This window comes from Bombina bombina, chromosome 9 (assembly GCF_027579735.1).
Source record: "Bombina bombina isolate aBomBom1 chromosome 9, aBomBom1.pri, whole genome shotgun sequence".
NCBI classification, from domain to species: domain Eukaryota; kingdom Metazoa; phylum Chordata; class Amphibia; order Anura; family Bombinatoridae; genus Bombina; species Bombina bombina.
In genome coordinates, this window is record NC_069507.1 from 152,040,892 (window position 1) to 152,068,751 (window position 27,860).

General features: G+C 36.8%; 1 protein-coding gene across 2 annotated transcripts in view; it reads right to left on the bottom strand.

Annotated features, from left to right (window-relative positions):
• Positions 1-27,860, bottom strand: part of LOC128639577 (glutathione S-transferase omega-1-like) — a 117,951-nt gene that overhangs the window by 10,462 nt on the left and 79,629 nt on the right. Inside the window, exons 1-4 of one of the 2 annotated variants that reach the window (XM_053691713.1) lie at positions 26,753-26,799; positions 11,462-11,570; positions 4,646-4,868; positions 4,139-4,240 (exon numbers count right to left, since the gene is read on the bottom strand). In XM_053691713.1, coding sequence (XP_053547688.1) covers positions 4,139-4,240; positions 4,646-4,868; positions 11,462-11,520 — 384 coding nt within the window. In that variant the 5' untranslated portion in view covers positions 11,521-11,570; positions 26,753-26,799. Of the gene's footprint in view, positions 1-4,138; positions 4,241-4,645; positions 4,869-11,461; positions 11,571-26,752; positions 26,800-27,860 lie in introns of those variants that run through there. The other variant, XM_053691712.1, reaches the window with a different exon arrangement.

Genomic DNA, 27,860 nt, shown 5'->3' on the forward strand with positions numbered 1-27,860 from the left:
TTATGTCCATTCCACTTTTTTCCTCTGATGAAGAAGTGACTGATCACTTCGAAACGCGTAAGGATTATCTTAAGGTGGGCGGACATCCTTTTGCTACATTGCGGCACGGCATCATATTTAACACAACGGGTAACAGGACTTGTTGAGCGACTGTACCCTTCCTTATACATATGCCTCTGTGAGCATATTATACGCACAATTTGAACTTACCAACTGCCAACAAAGGCTTTTTAGCCTAACAGCATTATAAACATATTGGTCTTATTGACCACAAATTACGGCCAGCAGGTTAAGCTGTTTAAAAGAACCACATTAAGCATACAGCCATTAGTGTCCCACAAGCAGGCTGAACTCTATTTTAAATTCAAATACTGCATTTTGCAATCTTTGTACTGCAGCCAACCAGAGCACTGACCAGGAGATCGAAATACTTAATCAATGTCTATTACTTACCTCATACTCTGATTGAGGGCATTTGATGTAAGCACATTTACTTAGTTCTAATTAAAAAGAGCTTTTTTATTTAAACGTTATCACACTATGTTCTTGTTTTCTTTTTCCTATTCCATCTCAATCGATATGAACACCTGAGACAACCCAGATTCTCATCACCAAGAGGAAAAAGAGAGTCCAGGATTTTCCATTGCCTTTCAACAAACGATACAAGAGAGTCCAAGATTTTCATTCAAAACAACATACTGCTGCCAGGAGCCACCTGGAAACAAAGATCCCAAAGGGTTTCAACAAAGGAAAGATTCCTACAGCAAAGAACAAAGCAAAATCGACTGGACAAGAGCCAAAGAAACATCTCTAACCCAGACAAGTCTACAACTTACCTCATATGATTGAGGTTACCTCTGGTAAGCACAAATCCACTCACCTCAGACAAAGAAGTGTCGAATATTCTAAAGCACATTACTGAACTCTTTAGAATACAATAACAATCCAAGGACATTATTATTATTATTATTATTTTTTATCCTGTTATTATAACCACATAGGTCTGAAAACTACATACCTACTTTACCAATAGTCAATTTTTATTCTAGTGCCTAGCTGTGCGCCCTTTTTGATTTTCTCTTTTCCATCCACATATATATATATATATATATATATATATATATATATATATATATATATATATATATATATATATATATATATATATATATATATATATAAAACTACCGGGCCCTGGACATGTCTAGCTAAAACTTACTGGGCCTTGAGGTCACTTTGGTTGAGAACCACTGATCTAGTATATAAATCAGCTTGCTTACACTTTAGTTCATGTATCCATCTAGTATATAAATCATCTTGCTTACACTATAGTTCATGTATCCATCTAGTATATAAATCATCTTGCTTACACTATAGTTCATGTATCCATCTAGTATATAAATCAGCTTGCTTACACTATAGTTCATGTATCCATCTAGTATATAAATCAGCTTGTTTACACTATAGTTCATGTATCCATCTAGTATATAAATCAGCTTGTTTACACTATAGTTCATGTATCCATCTAGTATATAAATCAGCTTACTTACATTAGAGTTCATATATCCATCTAGTACAGCGGTTCCTAACCTTTTTTTCTCTCCTGTACCCCTTGATTAGGCTTTTTATTTATGAGTACCCCCTCCTTTCATTACCTCCACTCATCCCTCAAAAAAGTTTTTTTTTTTTTTAAATGTAAACTATTTATTATCAGGGTATTGTCAGGTAACTGGTATTGTCAGCTATTAATAAACTATTTATTATCAGGGTATTGTCAGGTAATAATAAACTATTTATTATCAGGGTATTGTCAGGTAATAATAAACTATTTATTATCAGGGTATTGTCAGGTAATAATAAACTATTTATTATCAGGGTATTGTCAGGTAATAATAAACTTTTTTTATCAGGATATTTGTCAGGTTTTAATAATTTATTTAATATCAGGGTATTGTCAGGTAATAATAAACTATTTATTATGAGGATAAACCCAGATAATAAATAGTTTATTAATACCTGACAATACCCTGATAATAGTTGATTAATAACTGACAATATCCTGATTATAAATAGTTTAAGGTAAGCTATACCTGAATGGCATAGGACTGTATGTGTATCAACAGAATTAAAGCTCAGATCTCATTCTCAGGAGGAGCCCTTCTGTGTGACTGGTGCCCCTGGCAGCTGCCTGGTTGCCACTTAACATGGCCTTGGGGGGGAGTCAAAGTGTAATGATTATAAAAATATTTATATTTGTGAGATCAGATTGATATTACCCACCCAGTTACTATGGACATTTTTATTTGGAAGTGAATCAATCTGAATCAAGCAACCACTAGCAGCAGTACTTTACTTACTGGCATTGACTATAATTTATTTGGGGATGCAGACCCGCCACGCCTGTGTGAGTCGCAACCTCCACGGCTCTACCACAGCACACATGTCCATGCAGCTATGCTGCTGCAGTGCCGCTTCTAACTGTGCACTCGCAGTCAAAAGTTTGTGCACGGGGGTGTGTGTGTGGAGCAGGAGCCTAAGCTGTCTGGTGAAGCAGGGTGATCAATAATATGTGGACCGGAGTCATCCACGCCCGGTCCACATATTTCAGGTGCAGGGGCTCCCATCTGCCTATATGCCTGGCCAGGACTTCACTTGTCACTTTCCGGCTGAGCGCTCTTTCCTTCCACAGTTCCACGATGGTTATTAGTTGATGACCCATTGAGAGTGTCCCCCCACATCTTCCGCCATTACCAACAATATTTTCGCTTACCCCCAACCGGTCCACCGCGCACCCCCAGGGGTATGCATACCACAGGTTGGAAACCACTGATCTCGTATATAAATCAGTTTGCTTACACTATAGTTCATGTATACATCTAGCAAATAAATTAGCTTGCTTAAGCTATAGTTCATGTATCCATCTAGTATGTTAATCAGCTTGCTTACACTATAGTTCATGTATCCATCTAGTATGTAAATCAGCTTGCTTACACTATAGTTCATGTATCCATCTAGTATATAAATCAGCTTGCTTACAATATAGTTTATGTATCCATCTAGTATATGAATCAGCTGCTTACACTATAGTTTATGTATCCATCTAGTATGTTAATCAGCTTGCTTACACTATAGTTCATGTATCTATCTAGTATATAAATGAAAACAAATACTTTTAAAATGTTAAAAAATATAAATAAAACATGTATGCTATGCATTATACTATGATGAAGTGTAAAGATATGATAGTGTAAAAAAATAATATAAAGCTATATTCTCCAACCTAAGACCAATAGGGTACTAGACAGTCATCACATACAGTTTTTTCATGGTGCCTTTCTTAATTAAACCGTAAGTCAAATGTACTGAAAAACAAGACTATTATGAGAGAATTTCACAGGTACAGCATGACACTGTAACAAGCGTATGGACATAAGGTTACACTTATCTTCAACCTGTCTCCATTTGCAATTCAAAGATAGCTTTTTACTTGTTTCATTAAACTAAAAACTTATATACTTATAAAACTTGTATATCACACAAATGAATGGGCACTATCTAAACAGGACAGGGACATCCAATTATTAAAACAAGATAATAATGTAATAGATACTAAAATACCTCTTTCATAGACAACAACAAATAAAATTACTTGAATGCCCTTTTAAAAACTACAGTTAGGGGTAGAGTAAACCCTTTCTTCTCTGTAGCTGGCTTATGTTTGTCATCTCTGAACAGAGCCAGTGGGAATGTTTTTGTGTCCCAATTTCATTTTTCAAAATTTTCATATTTTGGGAGCTATTTCCCCCACCTATCATTTCAACTCCACATATTAAAAACTGGAAATGCCCAAATTCCTTCTTGGAATTCCCAACTCTGCACATGAACACCAAGCCCATCTTTCACAGTCCTCAACTCCAACCCAGGTCACACAGACCATACCCAAGTGAAAGACCATCTTTATCTTCCTTAAACATTAGACATCTAAAGCTTATATAGAAGTATATTGATTTTTTTTAATTAACAGAATCACTACAGTTTCTTTACTAACCCTACAAATGCATTTCAAAAACGTTGGTTACTTAAAGGGCTGAAAAACAAAAACACGCAAAGAACAAATTCACTTCTACAATTTTATTACCTCATCCAATGCAATTAGCTTTTTTTGCACTTCTGATTTTAGTCCTGTTGTATCTTCCTTGTTTTGCTTTGCATGAAGGATGTTATATAACACCGTAATTATCTGAGAAGAGTGAAAAGCATATTTACTAACCATATTTATCATAATTTTCCCCCAAATATAGCCATATAATGTATGATATATGAGTGATGTGATTACTGAGAGACAATACAACAAGCATAGATAGAAATTATATCTTTTAATCTGGAATATCCTTCAATAAAACCTTTTCTTTTACCATTAGGCTATAATAAAATAAAGATGGTCAAAATGGTTTTAGACATAAAAGCCTGTCAAGTTCATTATTTTATTTTTGTTTGTTTTTTTCCAAATGCTGTCTGCTGTGGGATTCTCCTGTATGAGCTCAGGATTAGATAACTGGAGAACAATGAAAAGCTTTGTAGGAACCAGACATCTATTTTTCATGCAATAAAAGTCTACCAATCAAGCTTGTTCAGCAGTTTGTACCTTGGAGAAGTGTTCTAGTATCATCTTCTGTTGTGCTCTTTGGAAGGGATCTTTAGGGTTTAGCTTCTTTCCAGGAAAAGCCTCATCCAGGTAATCACACACTATTATAGATTCATAGATCAACTGACCCTTACTCGTCTCCAGAACAGGTACCGCATCAAATGGGCTCTTCTCCACAAACCACTCTGGCTCGTTTTCTAAGTCTATGTTTACCAATTCATGGCTTAAGAAAATAAAGATACATTTGATGGGTTAAATTGATAGACAGTCAGTAGCAGTTCCTGAAATTACATTTTGGGGAGGGGCTAAGAAGATTGAGACTAAGCTAGGGAGGACTCTGGGGCCAGTCAGATCAGGTGGAGTTTGATTCTGGGATGTTCTATGGTGGATCTGGGTGTTTTAGGAGCATGGCTAGGCATGAAGGGACAGCAGCAGGGAGGGGAAATATTCAATCACCTACTCAGCCCAAACAGTCCTGAGAGAGGGTGCAAGTAAAATACTGGGGTAGAACCACCACTGACTCTTACTTGAACCCTTTATTGCCTATAGGTCCAGTAAAGTAATACTTTGCAGGGTGTTGACAAGTTATCTGAGACCACAGGGCTTAAGTTAAAGGGATATAAAACCTAACATTTTTATTTCATGATTCAGATAGAGCTTACCATTTTCCAATTCACTTCTATTATCTAATTTGCTTAGTTCTCTTATTTTGTTTTTTATAAAAAGCATACCTAGTTAGGCTGATGAACAGCAATTCACCGCTGGGAGCTAGCTGCTGATTGGTGGCTGCACATATATCCATGTTGTTATTGGCTCATCTGATGTGTTCAGCTAGTTCCATCAGTGCATTGCTGCTCATTCAACAAAGGATACCAAGAGAATGCAGCACATTAGATAAATTAAGTACATTTTAAAGTAATTTAAAGTGTATGCACTGTCTTAAACATGAAATAAAACATTTGAGTTCCATGTCCTTTTAAATACAAATGTAACTTCAAAACCAAAGCTAGAAATACAATTTGATTCCTTTTCTAAAAAAGTTGATTTGTGTGAAAATTAAACCAGATGTCATAAGAACTTTCATTCCCTCACAAAATTGAGAACGATTAAATATCTAACTAAATATAAACAAAACATGAAAGATGTAGGGCAGATCAATATTTTGATCCCTTAAAAACTGGGTATGTTAGGTAAATGGAAGTCAGCTATATTAATAGGAACTCTGCCAAGGAACTGTAAAAAAAACAAAAAAACTTATTTAGTTGTGTAGACACTTAGAGGCCTATTTATCAAGCCATCAACCGCAAATATGCCAGAATTCCGCAGCGTAATTGTGGCGAGCTTGATTCGACCTAGTTATCAAAGCCTACAGACCGGAAAAAGTTGAAATTTGTGACGTAACATACGATCCGCCGGTCTCAATCCGACACAGATCGATGCTTACATCATTACAGATGTTCCTAAAACAATTCGACACTATCTGACACCTTTTTTAAAGTTAACACATTTCTAACAGGTACGCTCACCACTATTCAGGCCCAGCATACCTGGTTTTCAATCCGCCACCCTGGAGGCCGCGGATGCCATAGGAATCAATGGGAGTCTGAAAGCAGTGAAAGCTTAAGTTCGATGCTGCCAGATATCCCATTGATTTCAATGGTAGAAAACAAATTACGTTTACACCTAACACCCTAACATAAGCCCCGAGTCTAAACACTCTAATCTGCCGCCCCGACATTGCCTCCACCTACATAAAGTTATTAACCCCTATCCCGCCGCTTACCGACCCCGCCGCAACTGTAATAAAATTATTAACCCCTAAACCGCCAGCCCCCCACATCGCCATAAACTAAATTAAGCTATTAACCCCTAAACCTACATTTACTTTACATTAAAATTACCTCATCCCTATCCTATAATAAATTAAAACTTACCTTTAGAATTAAAATAAACTATATTAAACTATTAATTAACCTACCCTAACTATTATACTAAAATTAAATTAAACTACCAATTAAATTAACTATATTACATATTTAAAAACCTAACCCTACTCAAATTATTTAAATCTAGAATTAAAAATTACTAAATTACAAAAAATAAAAAACACTAAGTTACAAAAAATAAAATAAAACTGTTACAAAAAAACCCACAGTATAAAAAATAAAAAAGAATGACACCTAATCTAATAGCCCTATCAAAATAAAAAATTCCCCACAAATAAAAAAAACCCTAGCCTACAATGAACTACCAATGGCCCTTAAAAAGGCCTTTTGCGGGGCATTGCCCTGAGAAATCAGCTCTTTTACCTGAAAAAAAAAATACAAACACCCCCCCAACAGTAAAATCCACCACCCACACAACCAACCAACCCCCATAAAAAAAAACCTATCTAAAAAACCTAAGCTCCCCATTGCCCTGAAAAGAGCCTTTGTAATGGCATTGCCCTTAAAAGGGCATTTAGCTCTTTTACTGCCCAAAGTCCCTACTCTAAAAATAAAACCCACCCAATAAACCCTTAAAAAAACCAAGCACTAACCTCCGACGATCCACTTACAGTTTCGAAGACCGGACATCCATCCTCATCCAAGCGGCAGAAGTCCTCATCAAAGCCGGCAAAAGTCTTCATCCAAGTGGGCCGAAGTCCTCATCAAAGGGGGAAAAATCCTATTGGCTGTTGCAATCAGCCAATAGGATAAAAGCTCAATCCTATTGGCTGATTGCAACAGCCAATAGGATTTTTCCCCCTTTAATTCCTATTGGCTGATAGAATTCTATCAGCCAGTCGGAATGTAAGTGATGCAATCTTGGATGACGTACCTTAAAGGGAAACTTCATTCTACATTGACCATAGGAAGAAGAGGATACTCTGCGCCAGATGTCTTGAAGATGGATCTGCTCCGCGCCGGATGGATGAAGATAGAAGATGCCGTCTGGCTTTAGACTTCTGACTGCTTCAATGAGGACTTCTGCCACTTGGATGAGGATGGATGTCCGGTCTTCGAAAACTGTAAGTGGATCGTCGGGGGTTAGTGTTAGATTTTTTTAAGGGTTTATTGGGTGGGTTTTATTTTTAGAGTAGGGTATTTGGGCAGTAAAAGAGCTAAATGCCCTTTAAAGGGCAATGCCCATCCAAATGCCCTTTTCAGAGCAATGGGGAGCTTAGGATTTTTAGATAGGGTTTTTATTTGGGGGGTTGGTTGTATGGGTGGTGGGTTTTACTATTGGGGGGTGTTTGTATTTTTTTTTCAGGTAAAAGAGCTGATTTATATGGGGCAATGCCCCGCAAAAGGCCTTTTTAAGGGCCATTGGTAGTTTATTGTAGGCTAGGGTTTTTTTTTATTTGGGGGGCTTTTTTATTTTGATAGGGCTATTAGATTAGGTGTAATTCTTTTTTATTTTTGATACTGTGGGCTTTTTTTTGTAACTTAGTGTTTTTTATTTTTTGTAACTTAGTGTTTTTTATTTTTGGTAACAGCGTTTATTTTTTGTAATTTAGTAATTTTTAATTGTAGATTTAAATAATTTGAGTAGGGTTAGGTTTTTAAATATGTAATATAGTTAATTTAATTGGTAGTTTAATGTAATTTTAGTATAATAGTTAGGGTAGGTTAAAGGGACAGTCTAGTCCAAAATAAACTTTCATGATTCAGAAAGAGAATTTAATTTTAAACAATTTTCCAATTTACTTTCATCGCCAATTTTGTTCTCATGGTATTCTTAGTTGAAAGCTAAACCTAGGAGGTTCATATGCTAATTTCTAAGCCTTTGAAGTCTGCTTCTTCTCTCAGAGCATTTTGACAGTTTTTCACCACTTGAGGGTGTTAGTTCATGTGTCTCATATAAATAACACTGTGCTCACGCACGTGGAGTTCAGGTGAACCAGCTCTGATTGGCTAAAATGGATGTCTGTCAAAAGAACTGAAATAAGGGGGCAGTTTGCAGAGGCTTATATACAAGGTAATCACAGAAGTAAAAAGTGTATTTATAGAACTGTGTTGGTTATGCAAAACTAAGGAATGGGTAATAAAGGGATTATCTATCTTTTTAAACTATAAAAATTCTGGTGTAGACTGTCCCTTTAATTAAGTTTAATATAGTTTAATGTAATTTTAGTATAATAGGTTAGGTTAATTAATAGTTTAATATAGTATAATTTAATTCTAAAGGTAAGTTTTAATTTATTATAAGCTAGAGATGATGTAATTTTAATGTAAAATTAGCGGGTTGTTTGGTTTAGGGTTTAATAGATTAATTTAGTTTATGGCGATGTGGGGGGCTGGCATTTTAGGGGTTAATAGGTTTAGTAAGTGGTAGTGATGTGGGAGGCCAGGTGTTTAGGGTTTAATAATTTTATTACAGTTGTGGCGGGGTTCGGGAGCGGCAGGATAGGGGTTTATACATTTATAGGCAAAACGAAATGGATGGCGCTGGTCTTGGTGTGTAGTTAATTTCTAATGATAGATAGAAATGGACTTGATGTGCAAGTTAAATCCGACAAAATAATGTGCAGTATACTCACTCCTTTAGTAATGTGAGTTCAGCTTCTAGGGTGTGTCTTTCTCCAAAAGATAGGAAGGTAATTTTCAAAGATGATATCAGCTGGGCTGGAAATGGATTAAAAACCCCATCAACAGTAAGGTAGTAACTTTTGTTATAAATCAAGTAGTAACTTACTTATCCAATATAGTAAGTCCGGCTCGTCACAGGAAAGAATGATTCCCAATATAAAAGATAAAAATATTTATTTTAGCTCTACGCGTTTCAACGCTCAAGCGTCTTTTTCAAGAGCAGTAAAAACAAGTAAAAGGTTTGCATTACCTTACTACTGATGGGGTTTTTAATCCATTTCCAGCCCAGCTGATATCATCTTTGAAAATTACCTTCCTATCTTTTTTATAACAATAAATATTTTTATCTTTTATATTGGGAATCATTCTTTCCTGTGACGAGCCGGAGTTACTATATTGGATAAGTAAGTTACTACTTGATTTATAACAAAAGTTACTACCTTACTGCTGATGGGGTTTTTAATCCATTTCCAGCCCAGCTGATATCATCTTTGAAAATTACCTTCCTATATTTTGGAGAAAGACACACCCTAGAAGCTGAACTCACATTACTAAAGGAGTGAGTATACTGCACATTATTTTGTCGGATTTAACTTGCACATCAAGTCCATTTCTATCTATCATTAGAAATTAACTACACACCAAGACCAGCGCCATCCATTTCGTTTTGCCTATTGTTTGTACAGTCCCTGGGGAGAGACTGAAGGAAGGCAGCGGTCATCTGTATATTATTCTAATAAGGAGAGTATTGTTTTTTAGCACATTGTGTTGAGCATATTTGTTTTGTTAACATCTGATCTGTTTGCCACACACATATTTTTTGTTTATACATTTATTTAGTGGCGGTGGGGTCCGGGAGCGGCGGGATAGGGGTTAATAGCTTTATTAAAGTTGTGGCGGGGCCCGGGAGTGGCGGGATAGGGGTTAAACATTTTAGTATAGTGACGGTGTTTAGTGACAGGCTATAAATAAAGTTGTTAAAAAGCCGAATAGCAGCGAGATCGATGACTGCTAGTTAACAACAGTCCGCTGCACATCGCCCCGTACTTGGTGCATGGCTTTTTGACAGATTTTTTTATAAATATGGAGATCGTATTCAGGTCCACGGCCGCAATGTTATGCAAGCATATTGGTCCCGGCGAATGCAGCATAGTTGACGGCTTGATAAATAGGCTTCTTATACTGGTAATTATAAACAAAGGTATCATTTTAATAACACCATTCTTTCTTTGTAGTTCTAGGGGTTGCAGCTCAAATTCTCAAATGTATCATTATCCATACATTTGCAAGCGTTTTTTCTTTTGTGATTCATTCTCTTGGTATCCTTTGTTGAAGGAGTGGTAATGCTCTACTTTGATTTCGCTGTACACATCAGGTGAGCCAATGACAAGGGGTATATTTGTGCAGCCAGCAATCACCAGCAAGTTAGTAATGCACTGCTCTTCATGAGCCTACCTAGTTATGCTTTTCAATAAAGGATATCAAGATAGGAAAGCAAATTAAACAACAGGAGCAATTTGGAAAAAAATAATATTTAAAATGCAGTTTGATATAAATCATGAAAGTTTAATTTTTAATTTAATGCCCCTTTAATTTCTTTGTACCACCCAAGACATGAAGCTAAGTAAACGGGGGAGGGATTAAAATATAAAAAGCAGGAATAAAAAGCAGATGACCCCATTCACCTGTATCAATCAATTATAATATCTAAAGCACCCAACACCACTATCCCATTTTGCTTTACTTGTCTGAAATGTTACCATTACCTTGTGTTACTGGAAAGTTAACCTGATTTTAAAAGTCAAAATTTATACTTCATGGTTCAGATACATCATGCAATTTTAAGAGACATTTAAGATTACTTCTATTATCAAATTCCCTTTGTTCTCTTGGTATCCTTTGCTCAAAATCAGTTGAGAGTTAGATGACGATTGGTGGCTACACACATATGCTTCTTGTCACTAGCTAACCAGATGTATTCACCATGATCCCAGCAGATCTCTGGAGCTCAATTTAACCATGTGTTTAACCCCTTTACAGAGGTTAAAAACATTGTTATATAAAAGCATTAGTACGATAATTAAATTCTCTCACACATTAGATCATTTTCTTTGCACTCTTATGTCCTTTTAATGCCTGTACGCTCTGTTGACCTTATCACTATACCACAACTGTTGAGATAGACTATACAATTTAATATATAATCATAACAATGTAATTCTACCGTAGCGCGAGTTATGCTTACTTTATTCCTTTTGCAGCTAGGACAAGCCTTGCCCGCTGGGCAAATGGGCAAAATCTCATGCTATAAACTCTAATTGATCCATCAGGTACTGGTCCTGGAGCTGGGCTGCCTGAAAATCAGAGGTTTATCCGTTATATATAGATTACAGCAACTTGCAGAACACTGTGAGTATATTAAAACAAATGCAAGTTATATTGTTATATTATTATTAGTGCTATAAAATTGTATGGAAATATTAGACACAAGTTTGCATGCACATTACATAATCACAAATTGCCAAATGACTAGTGATTTGTTTGTATCCTATTGATCGAACCTTAGCCAGCTATTGAGGTATCATTGACATATGACACAATAAACAGTCACAGATTATGCCTCAGTTTTTTCAGGCATAAATAAACAGCTAGAATTGCATTCCAAGCCTTGGCCATCCCAATGTGTTTTTTTCATCTTGTTCTACAGATTTACACACATATACACACACAGACAAATACTATTAGGTCAACTTTACAAAGCTAAAGGGACAGTCTACATGACCATTTTTATTGTTTAAAAAGATAGATAATCCCTTTATTACCCATTCCCGAGTATTTTCATAACCAACATGGTTATTCTAATATACTTTTTACCTCTGTGAATACCTTGTGTCTAAGCCTGTGCAGACTGCAACCCTTACCTTAGTGTAGAGCTGCAACAACTAATCGATATAATAGATAATAATCGATTATGAAAATAGTTGTCAATGAATCTCATAATCGATTAGTTGGTTTACAATTGAGTGGTCTGTGCACGGCACCAGCTGCTTAACTCCAATAAGCTCCTGCACATGGTATTGTGTTTTATGGTTATGTCTTTAGCCTAAAGGACATCAACAGACGTTTACTTTTTACTTTTTCAGGACAGTATAAGTTTATTTTTAAGTTTACAACTACTCCTTGCTTATTTGCAACCCAGAAATAATAGGAATCATCATTTTGATTGTTTATATTAAATCAGGTGATTTGGGACTAACCTTTGCATGATATAGTGCCAAGCGTGGTATTTACACATAGCCCTAGATTGATGGGATTTGTTATTTGAATTGATGTGCACTATTATCTGTTTGTACAATTATTAGCGGCTCACTTGCTATTTCTGATTATATGTATTGTATTGATAAATGTGTAAGGCTTTGTCCTGTTACTGGTATATAGTCCTTAGAGCGTTTGACCTTTTTATATTTTTAATAAATTGTGGTATGTACCAAATACATATACAACAAAAAAATCCCAGCAAGCCCCAACGCACATAAAAAGTAACTTTATTCAAGGAAAAACAAACGGTGGCTAATAAAAGCACAGTTAAGAACAACAGCGCAGACCTACTACGCGTTTCGCCGATAGGACGCCTTAATCATAGAAAATACTGTGACTGCTTGTAACCGGAAATTTATATGGTTAACAATTAACATAATTAAAAGAATGCTGTGTTCAATTAGGCAAATTAAATGAAATAAGTGAACAAATGTGTATATTGCCCACTTAGTTATAGTCCTCTTAACAAGTCATCCTCAAATTATTCAATAGTGACTACTAAAAAAAATACAAAAAGCTGAAAGTATATGTTTTTCTAGGAAGCTGGTCTTGAGTGAATGATAGAGTTTAATACGCTATCTCTATTTACTAATGGTATTAATAGGGACTAAATAGATTGAACAACTCACCTATGCTATATGGGCATCAATGGGAGTCAGTAGAAAAATCAGCTAATGATGTTGCCAGAAATGTATGACATTCCCTGTTATATTGAAACCTAGGGGCTTCCTTGTCCTGAGTTTAAAAATCCAAAAGGTTTCCCTATAAAAAAGTTAATTTGTTCTATCCCGTCAACGGGGCTTTGACCCATTCTATAATCTGCCAAACAAAGCTGTTAGTGACCTTATGGTGCTTGTAGACAAAATGCCTTGCCAAATCTGAGCACTCCACACCCTGATCTATATTGTTGAGATGTTCCCTGATTCTTGTGTGTGCCTCTCTTGTTGTACACCCCACATATTGCCTATCACAGATGGAAAATTCTACTAAATAAACTACATGTGTTGTGCGGCAGTTTGTGCATGCCGACAGGTCATACACCCTTTGTGTTACTTTGGATTGGAAGTTCTTTGTGGGCCTTGTGTGGCTACAAGCTTTACATTTATTAAAGTTGCATTTATAGTGTCCCTTCACGCTCAGCCAACTACTGGTATTTGTCTTTTGTGTTTTTAATACGCTAGGTGATAGGATATTACCCAAGGTAGTGCCACGTCTGGCCACATAGTTACAGCCCTTGGATACATAATTTGCTTCCCCACTATGTTACAAATATCTTTGAACTGCGGACTATAGGTGGTGACATAAATAAATTTGTTCTCATCAAACCTTTTATTTCTACTATTTACACTTCTTGGCCTCCATTACATATGCAGCGTCGCCCGCAAAATCCTTCGCCGCCAGAATTTACGCGATTTTGGTATTACATATACGGCGTAGCATACAAGTTACGCACGTATATTTCACCTGTTGCTCGCAATTTTTACTCCCATAGGCTAACATAGAACCGCATCGCAAATCGGTATCCAATATCCAGCGCAAGGACTTACGTGGCGAAAATGGAGAAATCTTACTCCATTTTTACCTCGCCATAAAAGGCAGCCGTAGCAGGCCTTGCGCTGAGTTAGAGCACCGTAACTCCCGAAAATGCCTGCAAAAATAAACTAACACCTAACGCATGCGCAATGTCTATCTACCTGTCAACCACAATCCCCCACCGCAATAACTAATAAAGTCTATTAACCCCTAAACCGCCATAGCCCACAACCCAATAAACCTAACCCCTAACCTAACCTAACCCCCCTAACCTAACCCCCCTAAATAAACTTAAATTACCTAATTTAAAAAATACTAAAGTTACTATTAAATATAAAAAAATTACACTACTTTTAAAATACAAATAAACTAAGTATAAATTAAAGGGTCAGTCTAATCAAAATTCAGGAGTAGACTGTCCCTTTAAGCAAGAATTACTGAAAATAAAAAATAAAATTACAAAATTTTAAATAAATTACACCTAATTCCTATGAAAATAAAAAAGCCCCCCCAAAATAAAAACACCCCCTAATCTAATCAACTACAAGTAGCCCTTAAAAGGACTTTTTGCAGGGCATTGCCCCAAGATAATCAGCTCTTTTGCAAAAATAATACACACAACCCCCCCCCCCCCCAAAAAATACTAACACTAAAAACGCTAAACTACCCATTGCCCTGAAAAGGGCATTTGTTGGGCATTGCCCTTAAAAGGACATTCAGCTCATTTGCTGCCCACCCTATCTAAATAAAATAAATCCCCCCAAAAAACCCTTAAAAAACCCTTAGTCTAACCCCCAAGTGGTCCTCACCTGTCCTGAAGTTCAGCGGAGAAGGTCCAGTTCCAGGCGACGAAGTCTTCTTCCAAGCAGCAACCTCTTCTTTCTTCTTCCAGGAAACAGCCAGTACGCGATTGAAAATGGCGTCCCTTGAATTCCTATTGGCTGATTTGAGCCTTCAAATTCAAATCAGCCAATCGGATGAGAGCTACTGAAATCCTATTGGCTGTTCAAATATGCCAATAGGATAAGAGCTACTGAAATCCTATTGGCTGATTTGAACAGCCAATAGGATTTCAGTAGCTCTCATCCGATTGGCTGATTTGAATTTGAAGGCTCAAATCAGCCAATAGGAATTCAAGGGATGACATTTTTAATCGCGTACCTTGAATTCCTATTCAGTGTACGGCGGAGATCGTATGTAGAGGGTCCTCCACGCTCCATGGCTCTTCAGTTCCAGCGTCGCCGGTCTTCAACTCCGCCCTCTGCTCCGCGCCGGCTGGTTCCTGGAAGAAGAAAGAAGAGGTCGCCGCTTGAAAGAAGACTTCACCGCCTGGAACAGGACCTTCTCCGCTGAACTTCACGACAGGTGATGACCGCTTGGGGCTTAGACTTAGGGTTTTTTAAGGGTTTTTTGGGGGGATTTATTTTATTTAAATAGGGTGGGCAGCAATGGGTAGTTTAGCGTTTTTAGTGTTAGTATTTTTTTTGGGGGGGGTTGGTGGGTGGGGGGGTTTACTGGTAGGGGGGCTGTGTGTGTTATTTTTGCAAAAGAGCTGATTATCTTGGGGCAGTGCCCTGCAAAAAGTCCTTTTAAGGGCTACTGGTAGTTGATTAGATTAGGGGGTGTTTTTATTTTGGGGGGGCTTTTTTATTTTCATAGGGATTAGGTGTAATTTATTTAAAATTTTGTAATTTTATTTTTTATTTTCTGTAATTCTTGCTTAAAGGGACAGTCTACTCCTGAATTTTGATTAGATTGACCTTTTAATTTATACTTAGTTTTTTTGTATTTTAAAAGTAGTGTAATTTTTTTATATTTAATAGTAACTTAAATATTTTTTTAAATTAGGTAATTTAAGTTTATTTAGGGGGGGTTAGGTTAGGGGGGGTTAGGTTAGGGGTTAGGTTTATTGCATTGTGGGCTATGGCGGTTTAGGGGTTAGTACTTGATTAGGTTTATTGCGTTGTGGGTTAATGGCAGATTAGGGGTTAATATTTTTAATAGGCAGTTTGCGATGTTGGGGTTGGCGTATTTAGGGGTTAATAATTTAGTTATTACTTGGGGTGTGGGTTTGATGGCGGATATAGGGGTTAATAGTTTAAATAGACATATTGCGTTTTGAGGGGTTGTCGGTCTAGGGGTTAATACATTTAATATTAGTAATGAGAGGGGGTGATTGCGGATATAGGGGTTCTACATGTCGGACTTATTTTTGGGAGGTGTGTTAGACTTTTACGGGATATTTTCTATTTTCTTTACTTTTCTTAGGTGCCGGCAGTTTCTAAAGTGCTGTAAGTCACTGGCGACTCCAGAAATTTGTAGTTACGCTCATTTCTGGACATCGCTAGTTTATCAGACTTACGGCACTTTAAGAACTGCCAGCGGAGTTTATGTAATACCCCAATGTGCGAGGTGAAATTACGGACAGCGCAGGATCCCTCCTATTCATTCTTGTTACTTCCAGGAACACTCTATAATTATATATCTGTTATTTTAAGAGCTGACTAGATATTTTTTCCCTAACCTCAAAGCTGGATATTTACCATTGCACATAGATATTCAAGATATTTTTAAGCTAGAATGACATCAAGGATTACTTGTTAAGAGGCCACTTGCATTGGTGAAGCTAACAATTATAAATATCCCTTGGTGAAATTGGCAAAACCCTACTTATATCATCTCAGGCACCTCAACGCCATCTGAGCGCCTCTTCTCTGCTGCAAGCAAAATAGCTTGGATTTTAAATACAGTGAAAACATTTTTGGGGTTTTAATCCGATTAGTTGACTAATCGAAAAAATATTTGGCCGATTAATTGATTATGAAAATAATCGTTAGTTGCAGCCCTACCTTAGTTCTTTTGACAAACATGCATTTTAGTCAATGAGTAATGACTCATAAATAACTCCACGGGAGTGAACACAATGTTATCAATATAGCACACATGAACGAGCAGTGTCTAGCTGTGAAAAAATATCAACATACACTGAGATAAGAGGCAGCATTCAACGGCTTAGAAATTAGCACATGAGACTACCTAGGTTTAGCATTCAACAAAGAATACCAAGAGAACAACAACATTTGATGATAAAAGTAAATTGGAAAGTTATTTAAAATTGCATGCCCTATCTGAATCATGTAAATTTAATTTTGATTCGACTGTCCCTTTAATCCATCCTTGACGTTCACTTCTGATTGGCTTGCCTTCAATCTGCTGCAAACTTGGTTACAATATATACCTAACCAGAAGCCACAGCAAAACATAAACATGCACATTTGCCCAATCACTATTACATTTTTATGTGAAGAAATTATCCAACCCATGGAACTATTGTTCATTGGTTTTGATAAGCAATCATGTAATTAATGCACACAGCTGAATTCACAACTGAGGTCTTGTTTCTATTGAGCCGTAATTAGGTTTGCGTGCGCTCGCAAACCGTTAAATATGCTGTCAGAAGCAATATTGTTCACCAACTGCTTCCAACGGCCCGTTATAACTCAGTTTTGGCAACCGGACTCCAGCTGCTGAAAACATTTTCGTGTCCAATAGAAAGTATCAAAACCCGCCTATCTTTAAATAATACCAATTTTCCAATGGCTGCGCAAACCGTTAATACACTGTTGGGGGCTGCCGATACATTAACACAACCGGCTCAACTAGGTGTAAAATAGGAAAAAAGAGCTTTTTGAGACCTTTTTCCCATTGAAATCTAACCCGCCTCCCAAAAATAAACCCGACACATCAAAACCCCTCTATCCACCATCCCTCCCACATCGCAACTTAAAATAAATGTATTAACCTTTTAACTGCCATTCCCTCACATTGCAACTAACAATAAAGTGTATTAACCCCTAATCCGCCATTCTCCCCCAACCCACCAAACCCCCAAAAATAAAAAACATAACACTAAAAAAAACATAGGGGGCATTTGTATGGGCATTGCACTTAAAAGGGCAATCAGCTCTTTTGCAGCCCATTAAAATAAATAAAAAAATAAAAAAACACCCAAAATACCCAAGCCTAGCCCCCAAATAGGTACTCACAGTTTCTGAAGTCCGGCGGAGAAGGTCTTCTTCCAGGTGCTAAAGGTCTTCATCCAGCGCAGGGACCTCTTCTATCTTCATCCAGGGCAAAAGCGGCGCAGAGCGAAGGTGACCGCGGAACAGGACCGGCGACCACAGAGCCATCCAGCATGGAGGATCCTCTTCTTACGATCGTTGCCACACACGCAAGATTGAATGCAAGGTACCCGTTTTATATTTGGGGTACCTTGCATTCCTATTGGCTGATATTTTCAAATCAGCCAATGGGATGAGAGCTACTGAAATCCTATTGGCTGATTTGATTGATTGGTTAATTAATTAATTAGAAATAATTGGTGCAAGAAAGGACTGTTGATAAACAAAATACTGTGTGTTGGTACCTGTGTGTTTGTGTACCTTGCAGCCGCGGGAGTTAAAATAAAAAAACGAAACATTTACAGCATTTACAACAGCAAATTAGGCTTTTATGCATTATGTGATGATAACTTCAGTTTCCCTGTTCAGTTAATCTTTAACATGCGTTCATTATAAACAAAGAGACCAAGGGGTAGATTTATCATAGTGCGAGCGGATATGATACGATGTAGCGTATCATGTCCGCTGCACATCGATAAATGCCCACAGCATACGCTGTCAGCATTTATCATTGCACAAGCAGTTCTTGTGAACTGCTTGTGCAATGCCGCCCCCTGCAGATTTGTGGCCAATCGGCCGCTAGCAGGGGGTGTCAATCGACCCGATCGTATTCGATCTGGTTGATTTCTGTCCGCCGCCTCAGAGCAGGCGGACAAGTTATAGAGCAGCGATCTTTAGCCCGCTGCTTTTATAACTTCTGGCTAGGTCTTTTTCCCAGCCTTATCACTTTCAAGCAGTATAAATATGAAAATGATATTGCATTACATTACATTAGTCATTATAGTGAGATAATAAAATGATTTAATTAATTAAATGTTTTTGATATAATAAAAAAATGTCATACCCTTTAGAGCAACAATGTTTGGGAACAGCTAGAAAAGCCACAATATTACATGCAAATACAGTATTTTTAAAGGGACATATACAACTTTTATTTTGTCTTTCATGATCCTAATAGACCATACAATTTTCCAGTTTACTTCCATTATCTAATTTTGCTTTTTTTCTTATTATATCCTTTGTTGAAAAACATAGCAGCAATGCACTACTGGGAGCTAGCTGCTTATTTGTGGCTACACTTAAAGGGACAGTGTACACCTTAGTCATCCTAAAGTCTTACCTGAGCTCGCATTCTATTGGCTGTTCCGATCAGCCAATAGAATGCGAGATCAATCTGATTGGCTGATTGGATCAGCCAATCCGATTGAACTTCAATCTGATAGGCTGATTTAATCAGCCAATCAGATTTTTCCTACCTTAATTCCGATTGGCTGATAGAATCCTATCAGCCAATCGGAGTTTGAGGGACGCCATCTTGGATGACGTCACTTAAAGGAACCGTCATTCGTCGTTCAGTTGGCAGTGGAAGAAGATGGCTCCGCGTCGGCTCGTCTGAAGATGGCTCCGCTCCAGATGGATGAAGATTGAAGACGCCGCCTGGATGTTGACTTCAATCGAATGGAAGACTTCTTCAGCGCCCCTTGGATGATGACTTCTGCCGCTCCGGATGTCTTCTTCTGTTCCATCGGTGGTCGGCTGGCTGACGGCTAAAGGTAGGATGATCTTCAGGGGGGTAGTGTTAGGTTTATTTAAGGGGGGTTTGGGTTAGATTAGGGGTATGTGGGTGGTGGGTTTTAATGTTGGGGGGTGGTTGTATTTTTTTTTTTACAGGCAAAAGAGCTGAATTCTTTGGGGCATGCACCGCAAAAGGCCCTTTTAAGGGCTGGTAAGGTAATAGAGCTGTTAACTTTTTAATGTAGGATAGGGTAGGGCATTTTTTTATTTTGGGGGGCTTTGTTATTTTATTAGGGGGCTTAGATTAGGTGTAAGTAGCTTAAAATTGTTGTAATATTTTTTAAATGTTTGTAACTTAATTTTTTTTATTTTTTGTAACTTATTTTTTTTATTTTTTTGTACTTTAGTTAGTTTATTTAATTGTATTTAATTGTAGTTATTTGTAGGTAATTTATTTAATTAATTTAATGATAGTGTAGTGTTAGGTTTAATTGTAACTTAGGTTAGGATTTATTTTACAGGTAATTTTGTATTTCTTTTAGCTAGGTAGTTATTAAATAGTTAATAACTATTTAATAACTATTCTAACTAGCTAAAATAAATACAAAGTTACCTGTAAAATAAATATAAATCCTAAAATAGCTACAATGTAATTATTAATTACATTGTAGCTATCTTAGGGTTTATTTTACAGGTAAGTATTTAGTTTTAAGTAGGAATAATTTATTTAATGATAGTGTAGTGTTAGGTGTAATTGTAACTTAGGTTAGTTTTTATTTTACAGGTAAATTTCTCTTTATTTTAACTAGGTAGCTATTAAATAGTTATTAACTATTTAATAGCTATTGTACCTAGTTAAAATAAATTGAAATTTGCCTGTAAAATAAAAATAAATCCTAAAATAGCTACAATATAATTATTATTTATATTGTAGCTATATTAGGGTTTATTTTAAAGGTAAGTATTTATTTTTAAATAGGATTAATTTAGTTAATAAGAGTTATAATATTTAGATGTATTTAATTAATATTTAAGTTAGGGGGGTGTTAGGGTTAGACTTAGGTTTAGGGGTTAATAATTTTATTATCAGAGGCGGCGGTATAGGGGGGGCAGGATAGGGGTTAATAAATTTATTATAGGTGGCGGCGGTATAGGGGGGCAGGATAGGGGTTAATAGGTATTATGTAGGTGGCGGCGGGGTCCGTGAGCGGCGGTTTAGGGGTTAATACATTTATAAGAGTTGCGGCAGGGTCTAGGAGCGTCGGTTTAGGGGTTAATAACTTTATTTAGTTGTGGGGGGCTCCGGGGGCGCCGGTATAGGGGGTAGAACAGTATAGTTAGTGTGGGTGCTTAGTGACAGCTTGTTAATAAAGCTGTAAAAAAGCTGAAGAGCAGCGAGATCGGATGAGTGATAACTATCACAGTCCGCTGCTCATCGCCCCGTACTTGGTGCGCGGCTTTTTGACAGATTTATTGATAACTTTGGCGAGATTTTTCAGGTCTGCGGCGGCGATGGTAGGCAAGCTTAGGCGGGCGTATTGGGGCTGGCGATGGCAGGTAAGTAGACACGTTGATAACTAGAGGCCTCTACCTCTATGTGAATCATAATAGAATGATTTCGAGTTTTATGTCCCTTTAAGATTAATCTCAGGAGCGCTCTTGTCCGAAGCACTATATGGCAGCAATTTAGCAAGAATGCTTTTTAACAATGTTATACATTAGCAAGAGCACTAGATGGCAGCAGTGTTTGCTTGCATATACTGCTTCAGACTTGCGTGCCTTATCTACCTTGATATGCTCTTCAACATAGGATACCATGACAACAAAGTCACTGATAATAGAAGTACATTGGAAAGTGTTTTTGGATCAAATTGATCATTCAAAATCAGTCTTAGGGCTAGATTTATCAAGGGCTATTCGAAGTGTCTAATACGTGCGCCTGTAACTGCACCTCAACTCGGCTCTGTGACGGCGCACATGTGCGCCTATATTTATCACTAAATAGCTCGCAATTACACAGTCTTTTAAACGGGCGAGCTGCGGCGTATTATGATAAATCCCATTGAGCGCAATTTTACTTCCCAGTATTTATCATGCCTCTAATTGTAATTTTCGCCCATTTATGTGTGCAAATGTATTCATGAGTAATATATTGTAATATCAATATTTTTAGATATGTACTACATGTATTAGCATGTCTACTGCAATGGTACTCTATTAAAGCATTTCCTGAAACACTGTATTCAATTTATATGTATATATATATATATATATATATATATATATATATATATATATATATATATATATATATATATATGTGTGTGTTAATTAGGATTTACTTAGACAAAAAAGCAGTCTATTCACTGAAAAGGGTTATTGGTATTTGTATTCTAATTGTGTAAACTCAATTAACACTTCTATATTAATTAGATCCTACATGTATTTGCAATCATTGTTCAAAGTAAAATTTTTCTCATCTGTCTGCGCCAAATGCATACAAATGCTACATGTCCTGTTGTACTATCCTACAACGTTTGTTTTTTTGTTACATAATTCAACTCTCCTATGCTATGTGAAATCACTATGCTCAGTGTGACGTTTTGAATTGTGATTTTACATGTGCAATAATGAGTCCAACACATTATGTTAACTGAAACAAAATTATTTATTTTTCATAAATAATAAATATATAATAACAACCCAAAAAAACAAAACAAAAACTAAATCCTCTGAAAGGCTTCCCTTGTTGTTCGAATTAGATCTAACAATTGGCGAACTCTTCGCTCAATTTCACCCAGAAAATTCACAATAACCCCTCTTCTTGATGTTTCTGTATTAAAGAAAGAAAAAATGTACCATTATAACAAATTGATTGGTTGCTTTTGATGTGTACGCATTACAATATATAAAAAATATGTATTAATTGTTTGTGTTATCTATCTAACTTAATCTCACTGTATGGCAAACCATGTCATATCTATCTATTCATCTAGCAATCTAATTTTCTATAACTCTATTAACGGGTCTATCTATCATCTATCTATTTATCTAACTGTGTTTCGCAAAACCAAAAACAAATCTGTGAATCGATCGATCTTTTCATCAATATTTCTGTCTATCTTTATTTCACCAGCTAACTAATTATTTATTCATGTAAATATATCAGTATCTACAATGATCTACAAGTTTATAGATTGGTCTATCTATCTATCTATCTATCTATGTATCTATCTTTATTTCTGCCTAATGATGTAGCTATTTATGTAATGGAATTACCTTCTTCTCCTTCACCTCTCTCAACTTCAACTTCCTCCTCAGCCACGCAAGGTTCTGGGTGGTGTCCGGACGAGCTGCTGCCTGCTAAAATAAAAAAATAATTTTAACTCTATCAGTCTGTCAAATGATAAACATGTACAGTATGTATATATATATATATATATATATATATATATCTGTCTAAAACCTTCTATCTATGTATCTATCTATATATCTATCATTATTTCTGCCTAATGATGTATCAATTGATTATTACCTTCTTCAGACCTCTCCTCTTCCTCCACCTCCTCCTCCTTTTTTAATTTCAGAATCAGTTAGAGCATGCAGACCACAACGGAGCAAGAAAAGTCTCGGTACCCGTGTGCGCCTTTTTAAGGGCATATTTGTGTCCGAATCAGTCTCCTCCATGCGCCGAGCAACGGACAAATGTGCTAACATCACAAAATACTCCATCTGCACAAATGTAAAAATGTTGGCTCTACTGAGATTCGCCTATGTATATATGGCGAAATTGCGGAGGCGTAATAATTGGAGGTGAGACTACACTTCACTATTGGCAAAAAGTAATGATGAATACCAAGCAAATCGTATTTCTATGTCTGCATCTAAAATTACGTTTGTTTCCTATGTGTATTAGCACTGTCGGGAGCACGCCTGTGTGTCTAGGCGAATGTAAGCGAAGTGCGAACAAGTTTCTTTCATATTTGCACAATTATAGGCGCAGAATGCAATGATAAATGTGACGATCAGTTCATGTGCGTTATTTTGAACGTAATTATGGGAGAAGGTCTTTGATAAATCTAGCCCTAAGTAGCTATAGTTTCTGAGTTATGTTGTATAATTATGGATGCAAATGTATCTAAGGAAGTAAGCTTAGAAACAGCACAGGAGTTCACAACTAAGTACATAGGGGACAATATAATCAGACAAGCAACTGATAGTAGTTTATTGTGTTTGAAAGGAGCTCACACAGGGCCGGTGCTATGATTTTTGGCCACACAGGTGAGAATACATTTTGCCCCCCCCCATTACGTACAATCCCATTGCTATTTAAAGGGATATGAGACCCAAATTTTTATATCATAACTCAGATAGAATCAGACAGTGGTAGTGCTGCATAGCAAATCAGAAAGTGGTAGTGTTGCATAGCAAATCAAACAGTGATTGTGTTGCATAGCATTTCAGACAGTGGTAGTGCTGCATAGCAAAATAGACAGTGGTAGTGCTGCATAGCAAATCAAGCAGTGGTAGTACTGCATAGCAAATCAAACAGTGGTAGTGGTGCATAGCAAATCAAACAGAGGAAGTGCTCCATACCAAATCAAACATTGGTTTCTCTGCATAACAAATCAAACAGTGGTAGTGTATATATACATACACACATACACACAGTGCCGGCCACTAGAAATTTAAACCATTGGTCGGGGCCCCCAATGCGACTAAAGATTAACACATACAGGGATACTAACACAGGCACACAATAACACACACATACAGACAAAGAGACACTAACACAGACACACACATACAGACACTAACACAGACACACAGAGACAAAGAGACACTAACACAGACCCACACTAACCACTTCAGACACAGAGACAATAACACAGACACATACTAACACATACACAGAGACACTAATACAGACACACATATACAGACACAAATATACACTAACACAGACACACTAATACAGACACAAAGAGACAATAACAAACACACACTAACACATACACAGAGACACTAATACAGACACACACATACAGACACAGAGACACCAACAGACACACACAGAGACATTAATACAGACACTAACACAGACACACAGAGACATTATCACACACAATACTAATAATGTGTAGTATTGTGTGACTGTGTGTGATATTCTGTTATACAGTGTGTAGTATTGTGCGACTGTGTGTGTGTGATATTCTGTTATACAGAGTGTCTAGTATTGTGTGACTGTGTGTGATATTCTGTTATACAAGGTGTATAGTATTGTGTGACTGTGTGTGTGATATTCTGTTATACAGTACTACACACCTTGTATAACAGAATATCACACACAGTCACACAATACTTGGCACTCTGTATAGCAGAATATCACGCACACAGTCGCACAATACTACACACTCTGTATAACAGAATATCACACACAGTCACACAATACTACACACTCTGTATAACAGAATATCACACACAGTCACACAATACTATACATGCTGTATAACAGAATATCACACACAGTCACACAATACTACACACTCTGTATAACAGAATATCACACACAGTCACACAATACTATACACTCTGTATAACAGAATATCATATACAGTTACACAATACTACAAACTCTGTATAACAGAATATCACACACACAGTCACACAATACCACACACTCTGTATAACAGAATATCACACACAGTCACACAATACTATACACTCTGTATAACAGAATATCACACACAGTCACACAATACTATACACTCTGTATAACAGAATATCATATACAGTTACACAATACTACAAACTCTGTATAACAGAATATCACACACAGTCACACAATACCACACACTCTGTATAATAGAATATCACACACAGTCACACAATACTATACACGCTGTATAACAGAATATCACACACAGTCACACAATACTATACACTCTGTATAACAGAATATCATATACAGTTACACAATACTACAAACTCTGTATAACAGAATATCACACACACAGTCACACAATACCACACCCTCTGTATAATAGAATATCAGACACACAATACCACCCACTCTGTATAACAGAATATCACACAGTCACACTGTACACACAGTGATACACACACGTATAACAGAATATCACACACACAGTCACACAGTGATACACACACTTTGTCAGTGGCATATTTAGGTCTCATGCGGCCCTAGGCACTCAAAATTCTGTTACTCCCTGGTTTTAGACCTTTTTCAGCCATAATATTTTTGGTCAGGGTGTAACATGACAGTTTTTTTCAATTGCATTTCCAAAGTAAGTGAGAGGAGGGAAGAAAAAGGAGGAAAGGAGAACACACACACGCACAGAAACACTCAGGCACACAACACACCCTGACAGATACAGGCAGAAATACACAAACATATATATAGAAACACACAAACACACATATGCTCACACACAAAAATATGCACACCAAGTTGTTTTTTTTCTGTGGACTATCCCAGCCAAAGTTCAAAACTTGCTCTACCCTACAAATGTTAAAAAGGGGAATGAGGCACTAGAAATGGGTGACAACTGTTGTCTGACTGGGTCCTAAGCATTAATATAAAGGAACTGTTATTTTATAAGAAGGTACTAGTCATCTCTGGCTGATAAGGGTACAAAGTATTGTGTAGCCAGAGTTAAATGGAGACAAACACTGACAAAACTACATACTCTGCTAAGCTTGAGAAGGTTATACAACTCAGTTTCCCAAGTACAACTATGCTCCCCATTGAAATTATTTTATTTGATAGTAAAAAAAAAAACACAAGGGAAGAAAACAGCAAGGAAATAAAGTAAGGATATTTAAACATTTCCGTTTGTGTGTATATATATAAAATGTGTGCATCATATACTAACTTGCTTACACATTCACAACATTTCTAATGGTGTATGTCCTGTCCCTTACTTACTTCAAATTTAGAGAACACTGTCATCACAACCCCCCCTTACCTTATCAGTTTTCTCATCGGTTGTAAATAACTCCTGCTGTGTGTGTGTGCTGTCTCAAACAGAAGCTGGTAGCGCCGCACTCGGAGGAGAGAAAAGGGGAGGGCAAACCAGGAAGCAGGAACGACAAGGAAGTTGGTTTCTTATTCAAGCTGTTTCTTATTCGTGAAATTCTGTTTCTTATTCATGGAAGTCGGTTTCTTATTCATTTTTTTTTGTCAGACTGCTTTAAAAATTGACTTTAAAATAAAAACTATAGGTTTTATTTATATAATAGGATTCATATAATGTAGTTACACAGAGGTGGAATCCCTTTATACAATAATTGAATATACAAACTTGAAAAAAGGGCATACGTTGGCACCAATACAAATATTACTATTATGAATAAGTAACAGATATTTTCAAAGGGTTAATAACCATTGGGCCACTGATTTCACTATGAATATATACAGGGTAGATCCCCCTCCATGACATGCAATTGCTTTTAGCCTATTCCAATGCTGTTTTTGGCACATAAATTGATGCCAACCCTGGCATAAGTGCTCTAATTCTCATTTTTGAATAAGTAACAGATATTTTCAAAGGGTTAATAACCATTGGGTCACTGATTTCACTATGAATATATACAGGCTAGATCCCCCTCCATGCCCTGCAATTGTTTTTAGCCTGGCCCAAAGGTGTTTTTGGAACATACATTGATGCCAACCCTGGCATAGGTGACATAATTCTCATTTTTGAATAAGTAACAGATAATTTCAAAGAGTTAATAACCATTGGGCCACTGATTTCACTATGAATATATACAGGTTAGATCTCCCTCCATGACATGCAATTGTTTTTAGCCTGGCTCAATGGTGTTTTGGGCACAGAAATTGTTGCCAACACTGGCATAGGTGCTCTAATTCTCATTTTTGAATAAGTAACAGATATTTTCAAAGGGTTAATAACCATTGGGCCACTGATTTCACTATGAATATATACAGGGTAGACCCCCCTCCATGCCATGCAATTGTTTTTAGCCTGGCCCAATGGTGTTTTTGGCACAGAAATTGATGCCAACCCTGGCATAGGTGACATAATTCTCATTTTTTAATAAGTAACAGATATT